Source organism: Epinephelus fuscoguttatus, linkage group LG20, assembly GCF_011397635.1.
Source record: "Epinephelus fuscoguttatus linkage group LG20, E.fuscoguttatus.final_Chr_v1".
Taxonomy (NCBI): Eukaryota; Metazoa; Chordata; class Actinopteri; order Perciformes; family Serranidae; genus Epinephelus; species Epinephelus fuscoguttatus.
In genome coordinates, this window is record NC_064771.1 from 39,319,071 (window position 1) to 39,338,249 (window position 19,179).

At 43.8% G+C, this 19,179-nt stretch overlaps 1 protein-coding gene across 2 annotated transcripts in view; it reads right to left on the minus strand.

Moving 5' to 3' along the window:
• Positions 1 to 16,667, minus strand: part of LOC125881320 (Snf2-related CREBBP activator protein) — a 57,080-nt gene extending 40,413 nt beyond the window's left edge. Inside the window, exons 1-8 of one of the 2 annotated variants that reach the window (XM_049564425.1) lie at positions 16,438 to 16,667; positions 14,406 to 14,482; positions 11,023 to 14,135; positions 8,785 to 8,826; positions 7,104 to 7,370; positions 3,371 to 3,556; positions 3,108 to 3,248; positions 1,136 to 1,340 (exon numbers count right to left, since the gene is read on the minus strand). In XM_049564425.1, the coding sequence (XP_049420382.1) occupies positions 1,136 to 1,340; positions 3,108 to 3,248; positions 3,371 to 3,556; positions 7,104 to 7,370; positions 8,785 to 8,826; positions 11,023 to 13,896 (3,715 nt within the window). In that variant the 5' untranslated portion in view covers positions 13,897 to 14,135; positions 14,406 to 14,482; positions 16,438 to 16,667. The remainder of the gene's footprint in view (positions 1 to 1,135; positions 1,341 to 3,107; positions 3,249 to 3,370; positions 3,557 to 7,103; positions 7,371 to 8,784; positions 8,827 to 11,022; positions 14,136 to 14,405; positions 14,483 to 16,437) is intronic. The other variant, XM_049564426.1, reaches the window with a different exon arrangement.
• Between the last annotated feature and the right edge of the window lie 2,512 nt (positions 16,668 to 19,179).

Consider the following 19,179-nt stretch of genomic DNA (forward strand, 5'->3'; position numbering starts at 1 on the left):
CCCCGCCTCTCAAATCATCCCATTGGACAATGGTGGGGAAAAGATGACATGGGATGTTTTTCTGTTCTGAGTTTAAGTTTTTCCAACTCAAGGAGTTCAGAGCGCTCTGGCTAAAACACCAGGCGCCTAGAGCGCAGAAACACAAGACGCGTCTCAACGCAGAAACCTCGAGCAAAAAGCTTCATTCTCATTTAAAAGAGAAAATCACAAAAAGGCGCCTCCAGCTGCTGAAACACTTTGTGTGATCAGGGCCAAATGCAAACACGTTTGAAATGTCTCTTGTTTTTATAATGAAAATAATTCACCAAAGACATCAGTGGACAAAATGTTCCATCAGTCAGTCCCCAGCAAGGGGAAATACATAAATAAAAAAAAGTATCTTAACACATTTTATTTCACTGTACTGAACGTGCATCGAACTGCAGCTCCTGTGTGCTGTTACACCTCTCGTCCTCACAGCCTCAGGCAGAGGTTCAGCTCCTACACAGCCTGTTTCAGAGGAAATTTCAGTCTGAGTGTCAATGACAGTGATTCTTGATGGCTTAGCAGATTGTCATGACACTTTATCACCACTAAAACACTGTCAGATAATAAAATCAAAGTGAGACTGGACTCCTGACTCACAGACATGAACCACTGCCAAGTCTGTCCTTCGTCTCACTGAAACCAAAGTCACCTCCGTGCTTTAGGAGTCAACTGCCATTGATAACATGGCCAGCAGACTAGTCTGACAGGTTTGACAAGTCTCAAGCCTGGCGGTTGCCAAGCAGCGCTCGCTACAGTACCGTGAAAATGTTGTGCCAAGAAACGTTTTACTGTGCTGACAAATATTAGACTCAACGTCCTCTGAGTGAAGACGTGTTTGAGCCCAGGTAGTCAGACGTGTAAGAACATGGCTGATTCTCTCTGAGATGCATAACCTTCAACATGAAGAAGAGCTTTTGTCTCCATGAAACATTTTACCGCTGTGGACGCTGAGGAAGATTCAATCATTGGTGTGTAGCTATGACAACGTCCCCGTCTGAGCCAATGATTCAGCTCTGAAAGCTGTGTCAGTACAGTACAGTACAACACAGAGACAGTAAGCTCTGTTTGTGATGAGGTGGAGGATGGATGTAAAAAAACTGCTTCTCACCATCCTCATCGACGGGAGCTGGCACAGATTTCTGTGGAGTCTGTGGGACAGGTTCAGGTTCAGCTTCAACAGGTCTGGTGGGTGCGAGAGACTTGCTGAGGAGGTCCGAGTATTTCTCCGTCTGGCCGACAATGAAGTCCAGCTGAAGGTCCAAGGCCTTCTTCCTCTTCTCCTCCAGTCTGGACTGCTGCTTGTACTGCACCACCTGTACGGACACAAGTGAAGACACCAATACTCTGAACACAGGGCTGCACAATGATGGCCAAAATGATAACCAGGACAGGTTTTAGGGACAATATTTTTATTGCTCTTTCACATTTAAATCAAAGGAGCACTGTTTTCACTTTCATGCTGTGCTACAGTCCTACCAATGTACAAAGCTCTGCATCAAAATCAAACTGGCTCATCTCCTGGACACAGCACTGTGTTCACCTTGTGCTCCACTAACCCTAACCCACGCTTACACAGGGAGAACATGCAAACTCTACACAGAAGGGCTCCCCCACCCTGGGCTTTGAACCAGGAGCTCTCTGGCTGTGAGGCGACAGTGCTAGCCACTCTACCACCATGCCATCTGATTTATTTCAACGTGAAATGTAAAAAACACACAAGGTTACTCTGCTGCTTCGTTTTGCCTCTGGTACACAGACTGTACTCATAGTTTCTACCTGTTGGAGGGCCGCAGAGCCGCACGTTACAGAGAAAATATTAACGGCTAGGACATTAACAGAAAAGTCGATGTGTCGACGTCAGTGGCACAAGTCGACAAGTCGTGTGTTTTTTCCCTCTCTCTCTCTCTCTCTCTCTCTGTGCTTGTGTATGGAATGCAATCGCTGCCTCTGATTACGCTGATACTTTCCTTGACGGCGTACTATAAGCGGAGCAGACTCCGCGAGGAATGTCTGCAGTCATTCGAGCTTTCATAGTCGAGCGCACTTCCGCGTTGTAGTTTCCTGTAAAAATGTCAGTGAAAAATCCCAGCGATGTGAAAAATACATGCTGAACAGTCACTGGTGCGCGGAGTGGAGTCCGCGCGGTTGTAAAATCTGAGCTTTGTGCGCACAGGGCTTGCGGACCTCCGCAGAGTCCGTTCCGCGTATGTTCCACCTGAGTATGTTCGGGCCTTCAGACACACATCACATGTGTGGAGATACTTCACTTTCCTCCGCCGTGTCAATGCGATGACGTCATCAAATGACTTGTCGACTCGACTTTGACTTTATTGACAGATAAGTCGACCTGAAAAAAATCTAAGTCGTTAATGCCCTATTAACGGCTGTGTAAAAATAACACTGAGGAATGCGATGTCTGTGTGGGCAAGCGCAGCTTCTGTGGTCGCTGTAGTTGAGGTGATTATAATGGACAAGTACTGTTGTGGTGCCGTGTCTGAGTCCCATATATTTTGGCCATAATGTAGCATTAGCATTAGCATTCTTGACTGTCATGCACCATCGTACGGCAGTTTGTGCTGTTTTTTTCAGATGCTTAAACAAGTTAGTTGTGTTGCTTTGCGATGCGGACACACAAGCCTCGTGCACTCGAAATCCAAAATACTTCCAAACAGTGCGCCAGCTGCCAAGTTAATGTAGGAAGCGCTTGATTTGATATTAAGATGAGTTTTTTATGAACGAAACAGAGCACGCATTTTAAACACATAAATATCACAGTCGATCTTGTTCATCCAAATGTGGGAAACTAAAACTGTGATTGAGATTAATATTCACTTAAAGGTGAATTCCAAACACTGACAGAAGCTAAACTGAAGCCTCAATGACAAATATTAGACTAAATAAACTGTTGGTAATTTGACTTGTTGAGTGGGTCTCTGTGTGAGCTCTATGGTCTGAAAAGAAGAGTGCATTTTATTTCTGTAATAAAAACAATCAAACACGGGCCATGATCCTTTCAAACTCCACTGCTGAGCAGCGAAGCAGAATGTTTTGTTTGCTTGGTTTCTGTGAATCATCTGTACCTTCTCCACGCTGCTCCAGAAAGCCCGGACCTCCTTTGCGATAGAAGAGGCAACTCTCCTGATCTTAGCGTGCTCATCTCTCTTGGCCTTTTCTTCTTTTTGCCTCAGTTCCTCGTGATGTCTCATCACCATCCGTACCACCTAATAACACATCAACACAACACATATACACATCATCAGAAATACAGTCCACGTAATGCTTCAAGCAACATAGTGAAATGAAAACAGGCATGAAAACATCCTGTGACATAGACTCAGCCTACCTTCCTAGCCACCCCTCTCTTCCACCTTCGCTCCTGAGCAAAGTCAGCAGAGAGCCACTGCATCTCTTCGCACAGGTAGTCCCAGTGAACTTTGGGTCTTGGCGGCTCTGTCAGGCGGGTTAGACGCTTCATTGACCAAAAGCCCTCTCGCTTCAGTGCCTGGGTCCGATGCTCGATGTCTGCTTCCTACAAGGACACACAATGACCAAAGAAACCCTCTCAGTAAATCCTGCCAGCACAACAAGGACAACAAGACGCACACACCAGAGTTATCTTGTAGTTCATCTTCAAAAAGGTGTCTGGGCACATTTTGGATTTTATAACTTAAAGGGTGAGTCCACATATTTTTGTTTGTTTGTGAAGGTTTTTATATCACTCTGTAGCTTCCCTGTGATTCTACTCTGTAATTCTACTTTTGTGTTCAAATGTGAACATTTAAAATTTGGTCAAATCAGTTTTGTTTTAGCATTAGAATGCTGTTTTCTCAAACGAGTCGATGAAGATTCTCAGGTCATGGTTATCAAATGTGTTATATCGTAGGCAACTGGACTTGCTTGCATTTCTTGAAGACGTTTTACTTCTCATCCAAGAGGCTTCTTCAGTTTGTTCAGTTCAGATGAGGTGAAACATCTTCAAGAAACGCAAGCGTGTCCAGTTGCCTACGACACAGCACTCATAATCCCTTCTGCAAACATTTTCCCGTGTGTTTGCATGACGACATTGCTACATACAAACACTCGAGACTGAACCAAGTCTTCTTTGACAAGTGTGTGTTATCGATCTTTCAGGTTAGCTTCTCTAACCCCCTAACTAGCACGGAAGCTGAGCAATGTACTGCTGAGGAAGGCACATAAGTTCGGACCAACAAGTCCCACAGTAACACAAACAAAGTAAACAATCAAGGCGACTCCAGCGTTCGATGAAGTAAAATTACTGAGTCTGGTGGTTTTTAAGAAGACATGATATAACAGCTCCAGTTGCCTGACTTCAGTTGGGCTGTCTGACTGCGAGGCCAAATGGTAAAAATATAACACTGGCTATGGATAAATACCTCATACAAACCCAGACTAACCCTTTCAGTAATTATTATTATTATCATCATCATCAGCACTCTAACCTTCATCACTGCTGTCTGCTGCTCACGGCTGAGTGGGCGTTTCCATTTGAAAAACCCAGAAAAGATCACAGGTGGACGCGAACTTTAATAACTGACTTTGAAAGGAGAAGTACTTTTGAATTCTTCATCACACAGAGAGTAACTTGAGCAGAGTGGAGCACCAAACTCCTGCAACACTTTACAGAACCTCAACAGTCCATAGTCTGTTTAATGTCACCTTCAATGTGCAGCTGTGCAGCGACTTTCCCTGGCTGTACTGTTGCAGCAGAGAGAAATATATAGCATTAATACATGTCTCAATCTGATGCAGTTCACTCATTCACAGAGTTTCTCTTCTTCTTCTCTGCGGACTAAAGAGACGAGTGAATGGTTCAGCACATAGTGAACTGGACTAAGAGCCTAAAAATACTGCCCCCCTTTCTATTTATTGAGTCATGGATCAGTTTGAATAGAAAATCAATTCTGAATCAAATCATAAGATTGTAAGGATCAGCACCCGTCTGGACTGCAGGCGCACAGCTGGAGTGAGAGCGGTAGTGTCTTCATGTTGATTATGCACTGCACAGCTCTCTGCTAGAATCCAGCTGGGCACAGGTGACGTAAAAACATTTAAGTCAAAGGTCCAAGTTGGGTTGAGTTGAGTTTGGGCTCCTCCCATCATTTTAATTGCCTTTATCTCTTTTGAATTATTTAAAGGTAGATATAAAATAATAATTAACTGATTACAGATCGTTAACATGGGCAGCTGTTGATAAAGAAAATGAGTCCAAAGTTTCATCTGACCCTAATGAGGATTAATCTTAATCAAAGGGTATTGTTATAAGTGTTTTTGAGGACTACGTACGGTGACATGTTCACCATCATCACGTCAAGACTGCGATGGCGAGAGACTGTAAGGCTATAACAGAGGCTGATACACAGACCTCACACAGACCTGCGTCACTCGTCGCTGCGGAAACATTCGAACGACAACTATCTAATTGTTAAAAGACCGTTATTTTCTTTTTCAATCTTTTGTAATGACAGAATTATGTAATTAAAGTAGCACATTAATTTAGTAAGTGTGGTGACCTAAGCTTCCGGTGTTGTAGGTATAGAAAGTGTGATGCTGGCTCATTCTGATACTGTGCAGGTGTGCAGGTGTGCAGGTGTGCGTCTGCCACACAGAAAACCAGGTCAGAAGGTTGTTTGCTTCAATGATGACCACAGAGATGACACTGGTACGTGTATGTGAACACGTCTGGCACCAGCACAAAAAATAATCATTTACAACTTACAGCAAATTAAGTGTTCATGTAGCGCGCGAGCCGCAGTGTTTCACAGGAGGCAGGACCTGCCATTTGTGTACTTTCATTCATCCATCTAGTTTCATTTGTGAGAGGGCGCTGTGCGTAGATACAGTAGAGTGTGCTGTAATTGCTGCAGCACATGTAATTGTTGTTCTCCTTGCTTTTTGTGCGTGGACAAAATAATATATGCAATTTCTTTTAACTTACAGTTTACTCACTTTCAAATGCAGAAATGTTTGTACACAAGGATCAGAGTATGACTGAATAAACTGGGTTTAACTTCCATTGAAGGACCTCCTTTGGTTGTTTTTCGCCCATTTTTCTCAGCTCATAGACTGAATCACAATGTTTGTTTACAAAAACTCCCCACGTCACACACATCAAAAGAAATGGCACCGAGCAAACGCCACCTCAATCAGTTAGTTTATAGCCACGTGAAAAGTGTCCCACCTAAAAAAAGTGGTGGTTTTGGTTTAAGTTGCTCGCAAAGCAACACAGTACACAGAATAAGTACGGCAGAAACGTCAGGTGGGTCAGACCACTGTGTTTAACTTTATGTTTAAATTTAACAGTTACGGCTCAAAATGACAAGCAGATCTTACATTTCTCCATAACTCTACAAATCTATTGCCAGTTGTTTACTCAGAACTGATTGTTGTTGTTGACGTCATGGTGATTAGTCTATTTATTTGACATCACACTGCACGGCTTGTACAGAGCAGGCTGCCATAATAAAATGCATTTTGATTATGTCTTCTATTTCTTTATCGTGATGTGGGCGAGTATTACTTCTGATCGACATGACTGGAGTAACAATCACGTTCATATTAAGTTCCATTTGTTTTTTCAGTCAGCAGTTGGAAAAGCTACAACACAGTGATTCAATCAGCGCACTCTGGTGAAGTCTGCAGAAAGTCAACTTAAGGCCCCTTGTGGAATGGATAACTTGTGAATCTGGACACTCACAGATTTCCCTTGAATGCACCAGCAAAGTCTGAGAATCTGTGAGTGCAGCGGAGTCCGGATACTTTAAGGTCCTGCTCCAGGATGCTTCAAGTCTCGATTAAAAGCTGTCTTAAATTTGGACTCCCTAAATGCCATATTCAAGCCTTCAGGCACGAAGCAAATAATCTCTGAACTCACAATTATTCTCAGTAAACTGAGGATGAAGTCAAAGAGTGACGTGGCGTGACGTGTCAGACACACACACAGACACACACACACCTCAAACCACCTGTGGAATATTAAAAATATCATATTTTCTGATTCACTGAACATCGTTAGTTCTTCTTCGCTCAGGCGGTTGCCTTCCTACAGTCACACTCACATGTTTAGCCAGCTCTGCCATGTCTGTGTGACGCTCTCCACGGGGTCGCTGAGGGGTGGCCTGATCCGGTGGGGAAGAGGAGGAACTGTAGCCGCCAACAGAAGAAGGAGAAACAAACTTCCCATGAGGACCCCGGAGAGGTGAGGACTTCTCCCGTCGTGGGGTGGACCAATCACTGGTGGGTGAGGGGCCAGGGTAAGATGACGAGGTGGAGGGTGAGACAGGGGAGGAGTTTGCGGTGACCCTGTCTGCTATCCACTGGCGTACCTGAGGGTCAAGGAAGAAGATGAAGAGGACCTTATTTGAAACATGAGCATAGCGAAGTGAGAGCAGTAAGATTCACTAAGATAAAAGCTACATGCATGAATGAGGTTAGAGCAAGCGTTTACACAAGACTCCAGAATTATGAACTAGTCATCAGTGACTTTCTGTCAGCGTTGGTCTCATGCAGGATTACAATCACAACACAGCAGACGTCAAAGGAACGTCTTTTTAAAGTGGAAATAGACAAGTTTTTTAAGCTGTTAAACTGAATGCTCCAGGTCTCTAGTTTGTGGCTGTAAAGTTTCACGAGGCTGTGATTATCCTTGAGGTCACAGTAGGTCATTTTATACAGTGATGTCAATCAATACAATAAAATGGCTGCTAATAGGAGCTAACATCATCACACATGGACGAAACTGGACTCACTGAATACCCAAGAGCCTCGGTTTCCACTCATATCCTAGTTGTGCAATTCTAAGACTGTTTAGTGGCCCCAGTGTGCAAACGTGTTCAAACACAATTGAAAAGAAAACAAATATGCACTGCATACAAACACTGCATGGGATCAGAGTGAAGTTGGCCCGTCTGTACAGGGGAGACTCATGGGCACCCATAGATTCACTTATCTTGAGGTGAGAGGTCAAGGGACAGCCATGCCAGTTTGACCTTCACCAAAATCTAGCCTACACCTAGGCTGTTCTTTAGCTCCCTTCCCTACAAGCTAGCATGACGCGGCCGGTCCGCCCGGATTTCCTTAGTTTCGTATGATCCAGTCCGGATCTTCACTCTTCAAAACTCAGCCTGCTACAGTGTCTGAAACACACTAATGTCAGCCGAGGACGCAGGCATCCCTGTGGAGTGGAAGAGGTTAACTTATCATTATCAAGTAAATGTTATCTGCACAATGTAATGGCTACAGAATGATGACCCTGTCTGTGTTCAGATGAATTCCCTATAAGCCTCGCTTTCACTTTGTAATCCTGTCTGCCACTGGGTAAAATCTCCCCAGGCTCCATTTATGGCACAAAGAAAGTGTGTCAACTAGTGCACAACCAAAACAGGAAGAGGATAGCGCTTCTGTTTTCCCCGGCAGCGACTGGTAGCTATCAGCGGTTACCAAAAAGGATCAGTGTAAGTTTGCAGTTACTATCCCCAGCAGTGGAAATGGTGGCGATGGAACAACCAAAGTGAGCGTGTCTGGTGGTCGCTGCTCGGCTCGGAGGAAAACAGAAAGTGATGTAGTGTTTTTTTTGGGCAGCAGCGCCAACAATAACAATACATGTGAACTGTGTTGTCTGTTTCCACTTTAAGTCAAAATGCCCCCCCGTCATTAGCAGTGACAGCGCCTGACTAGGAAGTGCTCGTGAACATCCCGGTGAAAGGGAAACTATGTGGGTGTCTGACAGCCACCACTTACCTTTAGGAACAGTGCCTTTCTGTCTGTCCTGCTCTGTCCATGCTGGAAAACACACATGGCTTAGCATGCGGCCAACTTAAGAGAAATAAATCACTAAATAATAGAAACACACGAGTGACATCAACATGGACTACATGCAGAGGGATGTGCACTTGGACAGTAAAGACATGCCAGCGTACCTGAGATGAATTACAGAAGCATTATGACATCACAGTGTGACAACATATGTTTTCAGCCAAGTTAAAATCTTTGTCCGTGGTGATTGACAGCCGTCACACACTATATTTAAGTTAGTGTCTCATTATCATGTTTGTATTTTTGTGTATTTTTCCTCTCCTCTAAATCTATTTTCTCTGATGCACAAACTGAAAATATTTATGCGTTACAAATTGCAATAAGCATCTTTAAATAAAACCAATATTTACCCCAAATTCATCACAACTACAGAGTGTGGCACATCTCCACAGCCTAAGAGACTGAGTTACGACGTAAAAACTTGTTCCTCAGACTGCACAATGCGACCTGACTTCAACTTCAGTGCGGCACTTAATAGATCGTTCACATTAGAAGGTAAAAACACGACAAACAAAGGAACAGCAAGAGAACACATCTTGCTCCCTCCTCGTCACGATGTACCAGATGTCCAGATACACTTTTGGCATTTATCAACATTGTTTTCACTTCAGCTGTGCCCTCATTTCGTTGGAGTCTGACACAACTGCTTTACCTTGGCGTTCAAGGACAAAGCATTTAGTATTATGATGAGGCCCAGAGCTTCGATGTCAGCCTGAACAGAATGTCCTGTTCTCTTTTTACAGGTTTTTAAATCAATCTTCAAATGTCTGTTTTCATATTTTATGAAGACATCACCCAAAAATAAGTGAAAAATCCTCGAACAACGTCCTCAATTTGAACACAGTGAATCAACAGATGAAATGAGTTAAGTGTTGTTTTTAATTAAATGAACTTTCTTTCATGAATTGATGTTATGGCGCTCTTAGATCGCTGCTAGACCACCACGATGACAAAATGCCTCCCTTTGTGAGGTTCATGAGAGGCTAACACGGACTGTAGCAAAATATTGTGATTTTTGGAAATGATGACGTCCATCTGTTTTTTAATCAATTTTGACTTTTTGACTTTTTATTAGAAATGTTTGGAATACACGACTCAAAATGTAGAAATACCAGGTTAAAAGATCCAGTGTGCAGGATTTAGGGGGATATACTGACAGAAGTGAATATGATACAGTAAGTTTGTTATCTTTAGTGTTTAATCGTGTTGTTCATATTACCTTAAAATGAGCCGATACACACACACACATATATCTCGGCTCATTTTAAGGTAATATATATATATATATATATATATATATATATATATATATATATAAATCTACACAGGGAGCAGGTCCTGTCTACAGAGATCACCATGTTGCACTGCTATGTTTCTACAGTAGCCCAGAACAGAAAAACCAAACACTGACTCTAGACAGAGACATTCAGGTCACAGCCCCTCCAGGAGAAGAGCAAAAGAACACATTTATCTTTTAAAAATTGAAACTGCTTTTATCAGTGTTTTTACCAGTTTAAATCACTGGACCTGTTTGTTCGGGAGAGCAAGGGACCCCTGGAGATAATTCGGCTCCTGGTAAAAACCTCCTGAGCATCTGAGTTTTAAGTTGTCAAAGACAAAAGGTGAGCACACGCCAGGAGGTGCCAGGCTAACGGCCGTCTCCAACAGGCCGCACAGTACGTGAAACTGCTTTATTTAGTGTTAACATAGTGTTTTAATCACACGGTTCGTTTGTGTTGGGGAGGAAAACAAAGCTCTGCGGATAATGCAGCTTCCACTAAAAACCTCCTCAACAGTCAACACTGAAGGAACTCTAACATGGAGCAGTTTCAGCTGGTTGCAATCTGCAGTCGTCACCACTTGATGCCACTAAACCCCCTAAATCTGACACACTGGACCTTTAAACAAAACGAATAGACATGTAAAATGTGCAGCATCCGAATGTTGATTTAGAATTTGAATGTCTCAGTAATGAATGACGCTTCAAAATATTCAGCTCAGCTCTACTTGAGTGTTTCATGTTGTTTAGAGTTACTTCCCAAATGTTCAGATCTGTTGCCTCGCTGCCTCTTCATCCACAACTGTCATTCCTCTGCAACTTTCTAAGTCTCACATAAAACAGATTTAATATATATATATGTAGATGATTTTTGATGACAATACCTTATGTGGTGAGCTGTGGGTGGTCATCTCACTTTCTGTTTTGTCTTCATCAGGTTCTTCATCACTGCCTTCCTCTGGACTGCTGACCTGTCCTGAAGTGGGCTCCTGAGCCTCAGTGTCCTCAGTTGGTTCGTCCTGCTCCATGTCGTCACCCTCCTCCTCAACATAGAGCGAGTCCGGTTGGCTGGCAGGGTCATCCAGACTGCTTGGTGCCATGACTGCACTGTCTCTTTCAACGGATGCTGAGAGCATGTAAAGGGCGTTAGGCGTCGTAGCTTCTGTCGGGGTGACAACATCCTGGGACGCAGGATTTGCTTCGCTTGAAGTTTTAGTAACAGTTAAGGCCTCTTTGTCAGATTTGCTTGTTGAGGTTGTGGGGGTGACAGCTGCAGTCTGGCCAAGTTGAAGCGAGTTACCGCTCATAATGGGCTGCTGTACCTTGACAGGCAGGGCTGCTGACACTGAAGTTTTATTGACAGAGCATTGCGTCTGATCTTTATGGCCACTAGGAGCCACAGGCGCACATAAAGAGTCCGAGACAGTTTGGGGAAGGCACTCCTCAGACACTGTGCCAGACCAAGAGCTGTGGGCATTGGCCAGATTGCCGGCTGCACTCTGCTGCTTGGACACCTGTGCCAAAAGGGGGGGTGGGTGTATCAGGAGAGGAGTTTCTCCCTGTTTAAGAAGGAGCAGCTTTGGATTTATAACACCAGAGGAGTGAGTGGTGCAGAGAGCCTCTGGTTTGGTTCCTGCGGGCACAGCAACATTCTGGACACTCTGTGATGGAGTCTCTGTCAAAGCAGGGGTGTCTTTGGTCCCTTCGAGTGAAGAAACATAGGCCTCACGCTTTGTGGCACTTACAACAGTCTGATTTAGAGAGGGCTGAACATGTAGTGAAACAGCAACAGGTACGTCCTCACCAGTAACCACCGGGGATATGAAAGAGAGTGCACCAGTTGCTGCCTCTGCTTTCTGTTTTTGGGGAATCATTTGAATTACAGGAGAATCACTCACCTCTGTTTGGTCCAAGAGGGCTGCATTGACCTGTGTGCAAGATGTCACGATTTGTGGACTGGTGCCCGTCTGTTCAACAGCGAATGAGTCAGACGTAACAGCAGTTACTTCAACTAAGCAAACCTCACTTGAATTAGCCACTTCAACAGCTTGGTTAGCATCTAATACCAAATGCTGCCCGACAGCTGCTACCCTTGTGTTTTGTATGGACAAATTATGGGAATTACTGTTCGCCTGTATTTGATTGGCATCAGGCAACGAAGGCAAGGGCTGCTGGGAAATAATGACAGTGCCACTTTCATTAATTGTGTGAATAGATGGTTCAAGGTCCTCCTCAGAGTGCTCCAGTAATGCGTTGAATAAGTTCACCTCATATCCTGGAGAGTGAGGTATCTGTGCGCTACTGCTGGCACAGACTGTTTCCTCAGCAACCTCCTCAACCAGGGTGCAAAACTCGTACACTTCCACGGGTTGTGAGTCTAACTCAATATCTGCCTCAACACTCTCATACAGCTTTGGTTCCCCAGTAGAGAGTTCAGAGCTCAGCTCGTTAACAATGGCAGCTTCACAGACGCTGCCGTCTTCTCGCTGCAGGAGGTAACTCTGATTCAGGTGCATGTTAGACCAGTCCCCACTGATATGAGCCTCCTCTCTGACAACAACAATTTCTTGAGCTTCAGCTGAATGCACAAGCTCAGCAGTGAGTGGCGTCTCTGTTGTGGGGACTTGGTCGGAGGGATGAGATGTTTCTGCTTCAACAACCTGCTCCGCCTGCAGTGAAACAACCAGGCCTGTGTCAAACAGTGGCGGTGCAACAGAGGGTTTGGAGGAACTCTCCTGTGTGGAGGAGCACTCTGGCACCATTGTTAAGTCGGATGAGGAGGGGTAAGTTTGTTCTTCCCTCATGCTTCTCTCCACCTGCTCTCCTTCCAGTGGATGGCAGCCCCTCTGGATGTTGCCGGACACTGAGCTTCCTTTCCCGGGAGAAGTGTATAATCCAGGAATCGGTTCTCTTGCCTTTGGGGTCTCAAGTATTTCAGCGGAGGGAGGTTGTGTTTCTTTGTGAGAAGTGTCAACAAGCTCTTTAACATGCTCAAACATCTCAACTGCTTCCAAAGAATTTTGTTTCTGTGTTTCTCTGGCATCATTTGAGATCTCTTTGATGATTTCCGGTTGTGTTTTTGACAGGTCAGTTTGTTTAATCTCACTGTCCACAGGTGAGGGTAAAGGGAGCGGAGACGATTTTGAGTCCTGGCGGCCACCTGCCTGCCCTGGCGGAGGTATATGGCTGCTTTGATTTGCGTGGACAAGTGGGTCCCTGTCAGGCTGCTCCGTAACCCCGTGTTCTGTGGTGTCTTGGACTTTAACACTTGACTGTGGGATAGATGGAGATGAGGCCGTGAAACAGATTTGAGACTGGGGTTGAGGGAGAATATTTCCGCCTGTGTGCTCTTTTCCACCAAGTTCCATGTTTGTTCCAGTCTCTGGTTTATATTCCAATGTGACAGACTGTTTCTCCTTTGTCCCCGTAATAACCACAAGTCCAGCACCTTGTCTAGGTGGCTGAATCTGGTTTGTCTGGCTAATTGAGTGGCTTTTCTCGTTATCAGTTTGTGACCCGTATTGCAACTCCTGTACTGTGCTGTCAATCTGTGTATCTGTGGCGAGAGGGGGACAAAGGGAAGCTGGAAGCCGTTGCATCTCAGCGGAGGAACTACAGTCCTCATTGAGGGATGTTTGCAAGGACCTTGAAAGTCCGACAGCGCTCTCCTCGGCAGGGACTTGTTCTGAGATGCTGTCCTTGGAGTCGCCGCTGATCGGGAGAGTCTCAGGCAAGTTGGTCTGAGGGGCGTTCTCCATGCCGAGGAATGCTGAGTCGTTGCTCTCCGGCAGTGGCACAGTGGACGGATTGGTGAACGGAGGGACTGGGCGGGAGGCAGCTGCGACCGGCTGCGGGGCATGCCGAGGTGACTCCCCAGCCACATTCTGTGCAGCCTGGGGGTTGCCACCCAGCACATCCACAGCCGGAGAGGCACGCTGCCGCACCGCCTCCTCCCCAGAGCTTCCTTCCTCTGTGCTGCCCCGGCTACACACTGCACCTGTGGGTGATACAGGCTGTTAACAAAAGTGTCTGGACAAAGTAAAGGCTGAAACAGAACAGGGAACAGAAAAAAAACAACTCAGCACAAATGAAATCTGTGCTGCTGCTGCTGCTGCTGTGTTATTGCCTTTTAAATTCAAGTACAGGACAGTGTATTCTCCTTTAAGCAAAACACACATCTACATTCAAACATTATTTTCCACGATCAAAATCTCAGACAAAAGAAAAGTCCATCATCAAATGTGTGAGCAAAGCAACAACTTCTCACCTGTCTGTGGTGTGAGACACAGATCTTCTGTGCTTTCTACTTCCAGGATGCTGAAATTAGGGTCCCCTCCACATATTCTGAGGAGGCAGAGATACAGACGAATGTTAACTTCATTATTTCAACCAATCGAGCAACTGCAAATCTCCACATTACCATTAAAAACTCTGATGTAGTGCAGGAGCATATCTGTGCTCCCAGGGTCCTGTGTTCCCCGGCTCAATATCCTCCGAAAATGATTCATTAAGAAGACGTTTCAAAGGGTTTTATCTTCTCAGCAATGTTCTTTCCCGAGGTCAAATGTTCAATGTATGTCTCCCTGGTTCAACACGCTGATATCACACACTGACTGACTTACAGCCATCTGATGTTACACTCTGAAATCGGCACCCTTAAATTTGTGGGACAGTGTTCTTGACTTCAGACATTCATATCTCCACAGTTGGTGAACAGATTGTGAACTTGACATCCCTTAGTTCTTTTACTATGTGAACTGCAAAGCTCATAAAATGTTAGTTTCTGTCATGAGGCACGGGACACTGGGAACACTGGGCACTGGACACTGGGAACACAGGGATGACCCTATGCTAGCCATACAACATCACTGCTGTAGAGTTTTGCAATAAAGGAACCAATGCTAGATGCTAGAATTAACTCCATCAGACATTTGGTAAACACAAGAATCTCAATGTGTGGGACGATGAGCAACATGTCTCGTCACGAGAGCAGCAGCGGCACTCAGATAGCTGAGGCTAGCCAGCTGCTAGGAGCACATACACGGCTGTGTTTCAGGGCATCTTGCAGCAGGCACAGACTGACTCAGTGAAGCAGCACTAACCGAGCAGCTCCGTTAGCTAGCTCCGTTAGCTCGCTCTGTTAGCTAGCTCCAAGTTGCATTTGCTGCAGTCGCCCACAGCAAGATGTTAGGGAATCTGCAGCACGCGCTCTCATGCTAAAAGCCGGGTGACCGAGCGCGCGGGCCTCCACTCATTCATTCATTTCTCGTAAATCTGGCTGTAATTCACTGTGGTCAGTTGTAGCTACGTGAACTTGTAGATGATTATCTACCTCGACAAAGTGCACCTTTATTCAGGAGGTGTCTGTGTGTGTGTGTGTGTGTGTGTTGGCCGCGTGCATGAGATGAAAGCTGTGTGAGTGTTAATAAAACCACCAGCTTTGGCTCGTGATCTGCACTAAAGCCACACATTGAGCTGGTTACACGTTAACGCCTAAACGCGACCGGTCTGGCTGGTTAGGGTTAGCTGGCTAACGTTAGCTCTCCACAATAACACTTGCTTGGGTGGCACTAAAAAAGGAAAGGCTGCTAACTAACTAGCAAGGTACAAGAGTTTAGTAAAGGGTGCGTTCATTTTGATGCGCAGGCGCCCCATCCCCGCCCGCAGTTATGTAATGCTCCAGCCCTGAAACAAGCCCGTTTGTGCCGACACATTTCATGAAGTTACTTCGCTGTGAGACAAAAAAACATCTGAAAAGTCGCATTAAAACGCGCTTGTGCATCATGCACTATACAGAGAGGGGGACAATCGCTCGTGACGTCATTGCGTGGGGTCAAATCTTGTTTCCATGAAAATAAATACGTTAAAATTATTCCGTTTCCAGCGCTAATACGTGTCACTGACTGACCAGATATAAAAAAGAGCGAAGGATCAATGTTATAAAAGTTCCATATAAATTTTGCAATGATTATACGGGGGATTTAGGGGGACCCAAACGGTCCCACGGCTGGCTCTTTACAATCGACGGAAAGGAAGTGGTTGTTCAACGGTGACCAGTTTACCTGAGCGCGGCTTAAACTGGGAATTATTCGGCGTTGTGTGTTTTTATTCCGGTGTCCGGTCTCGATTTGAACGTGGTGTCACAAGATTTTAACGCAGTATGTTCACAAAAACATGACCAAGTTAAACGCAGTCTGACTGTGTCCTTTCGTTAGTCCGAGCCCCCCCTTCAATCCCCCCATTACTTCCTCCTTGCCCCCCTCCCCTCTCCAAGGCCGCCATCTTAAGTTCCCACCTACCTGAAATTTCCGACCAATTTTCTTTTACTAAATTCTCGTTGAAGGAGTCGTCATCCGCGTAAAATCGCACTCAATCCGTGATGCCAGTAATCCAAACTGTCTCCCGGTACCCAACGAGGTACCACTAGGTCTGTGGGAAGAAGTTAAAATACGGACCGGGAGAGACTGGGTTTCGGCGCAGAATGTAGCGGTCGCGGGGAGGAGACTTTACGCAGCGAAATGGTGGAGGACCGCTGCTGCTGACAAAGTACACAACTCGGGGAAATCTCGCGAGATACCGTCAAGCGCGCCACTTGAAATTTTGGTGTCTCTGATTGTAGTTTGTTGTCAGAGGCGAGACTCCGGACTTATTGTAGTTTGATCGGTTTATTAACAGCAGACTTTATAATCGATAGACTTATATTACCACGACTGACATGAAGCGACTATAATATGACACATTTAGATCGTTTTGTTCAGTTTTAACAACATAATAAACCTTATTGAGCCCCAGAGGAGACACTCTGCTGTTGAAGCAGCACACAGAGTGCAGCAGTGCACACACACACACACACACACACACACACATATATATAGAGAGAGAGAGAGAGAGAGAGAGAAAGTTAATAAGAAATAACACTAGGTAGGCTATGTTTTTCAAGAAAGGCTAAAAAATGAATGGTGTAAAAACTACACAAGAACATATGGAGACAAACGTTTCCAGGTAAAGTGACAGTAGCAGCAGTGACACTCTTTGTTTTGTCTGTAATAATATAGAGATGTAATACAAATATAATAGAGTTTGATCTTTACGGCGACAAACAGATGGTGATGAAGTATTCAGATCCTCTACTGAAGTCAAAGTACAAATACCACACTGTAAAAATACTCTGTTACAAGTAAAAGCCTGCACTGAAAATGTTTCTGACAGAAGGATATCAGTATCATTACAACATGTGGGCTGTTTGAAGTGTTTTAAGTACTAATACCAGATAATACTCTGCTGCAAGGAGGCCTGAGTCCTGCATCAGAAATATTACCTTTAAAAGCATGTAAGTATCAGAAACTAATTAAAGTAAAAACTAATGAGCAGTGGTGAGCAGAGGTGGGTTACTGAGGAGACTGTGTGTTAACTCTCCCATATATTACAATGGTAAACTATAAAAGGCCAGAACCCAGTTCTGAACCCAATAATATTACAGTGTTGCACTGAAATAATAACTTATGCAATGGTATTCAAATATAAACAGGAAATGAACTTAAAGGTAAAAGTACTAGGCGACACAAAAAACATAAGTTTAAATGTCTTGCATTGAAATGTTACTTTTAAACCAATTTTGGCATTGATTATATTATATGTGTTTTGGATTTGCACATTATTATTATTATTATCTTTGACTCTATTTTCAGCTGTTGCACATCACCTTCCCTCAGATTATATCTATCTATATATATATAGATAGATATATATGTCAAGTTTTAGTTTCTTACCTTATAATCAGGAAATGTACTTAAACTATTAAAAGTACTCAATACAGAAAAATGTCTCCTGTGACTTTTATACTGTTTAATATAATAAAGATTGTTATTACTTGTGCATTAATGTAAAAGCAGGTTTTCACTGTTGTTAATTAACTATAAGTTTCATCATTAATTAAACAGATTATTTTCTCCATTGATTTTAGTTTTTAAAAGCTATTGTAAACAGTGGGAGATGCCATCACAATGACCCGAAGTGACACTTTCATTTGTTGAAACCTTAATATTATTCAAAGTATATTTAATATTATTACATTTATTAAAAGAAGCTGCAAATCTTTACATCTGTGAAGAAGTAGTTGAGGAATCAACAAATCATTTCAGCTGTATTTGTACCGACGGTTTGGTAGTTTCATTCATGACAAAACAGATTTTATGAGCTTGTCACGTTACGTGTGCAACAATCTGAATGTGTAAAGTAACCAAAGCTGTCAGGTTAATGTGGTGAACTGCAAGGTACAATATTTCCCTTTAAAATGAAGTGGGGTACAAGTGTGAAGTGACATGCAAATAAAGTCCTTGATAAAATGTACTTGGTCACATTTTGCTTCTGGCTACATGTTATGATATATAATGTTTGTTATTGGGAATACATTTATGATAGAGGAACCTGGACATCTGAGGCACGGTGATCTTACCTTAGATAAAGCCTGAAGAAAAGTGAAGTGCTTCCCTGCTCTGCTTTAAACACAGGATTATTAATATGACAGGTGCTTCAGAATGTCCTTTGGTCTGTTTGTGTATCAGATAAATGGACGGGAAATTCTCGTGTCAGCGATAATCTGTCACTATGTGAAGAAGTAGTTTGGCTGATACTAAATATAAAACTGAAACAGTTGGTCAACAGACAGAAAATTATTCATCTCTTTGAATAAAAAGGCCAGAAATTCACAACTAAAACATAAATATGTGCTTCGTCTTCTCTGATGTGTCAACCTGGGTATTTTTCACTGTTGTCCAATACATCAAGAAAATAACTGGCAGGTAAATCAGCAACAAAAATGACAGTTGCTTTCCTGGTGTTAAAAGAACAGAAGAGCCACACGCCAGAATAAACAACAATTCATTTAATAATTAATCTTTGTGGTCTCTAGGGGAGGGGTTTGAAAGGTATAAAATGGTCATATTAAAATAATCGACCCAGTCTTTTCCCTCTCAGGATACCCACTGTTTACTTGTCTTGTGACACAAGTCCTTATATTTTTTTTTTCAGTTCTTCAGCAG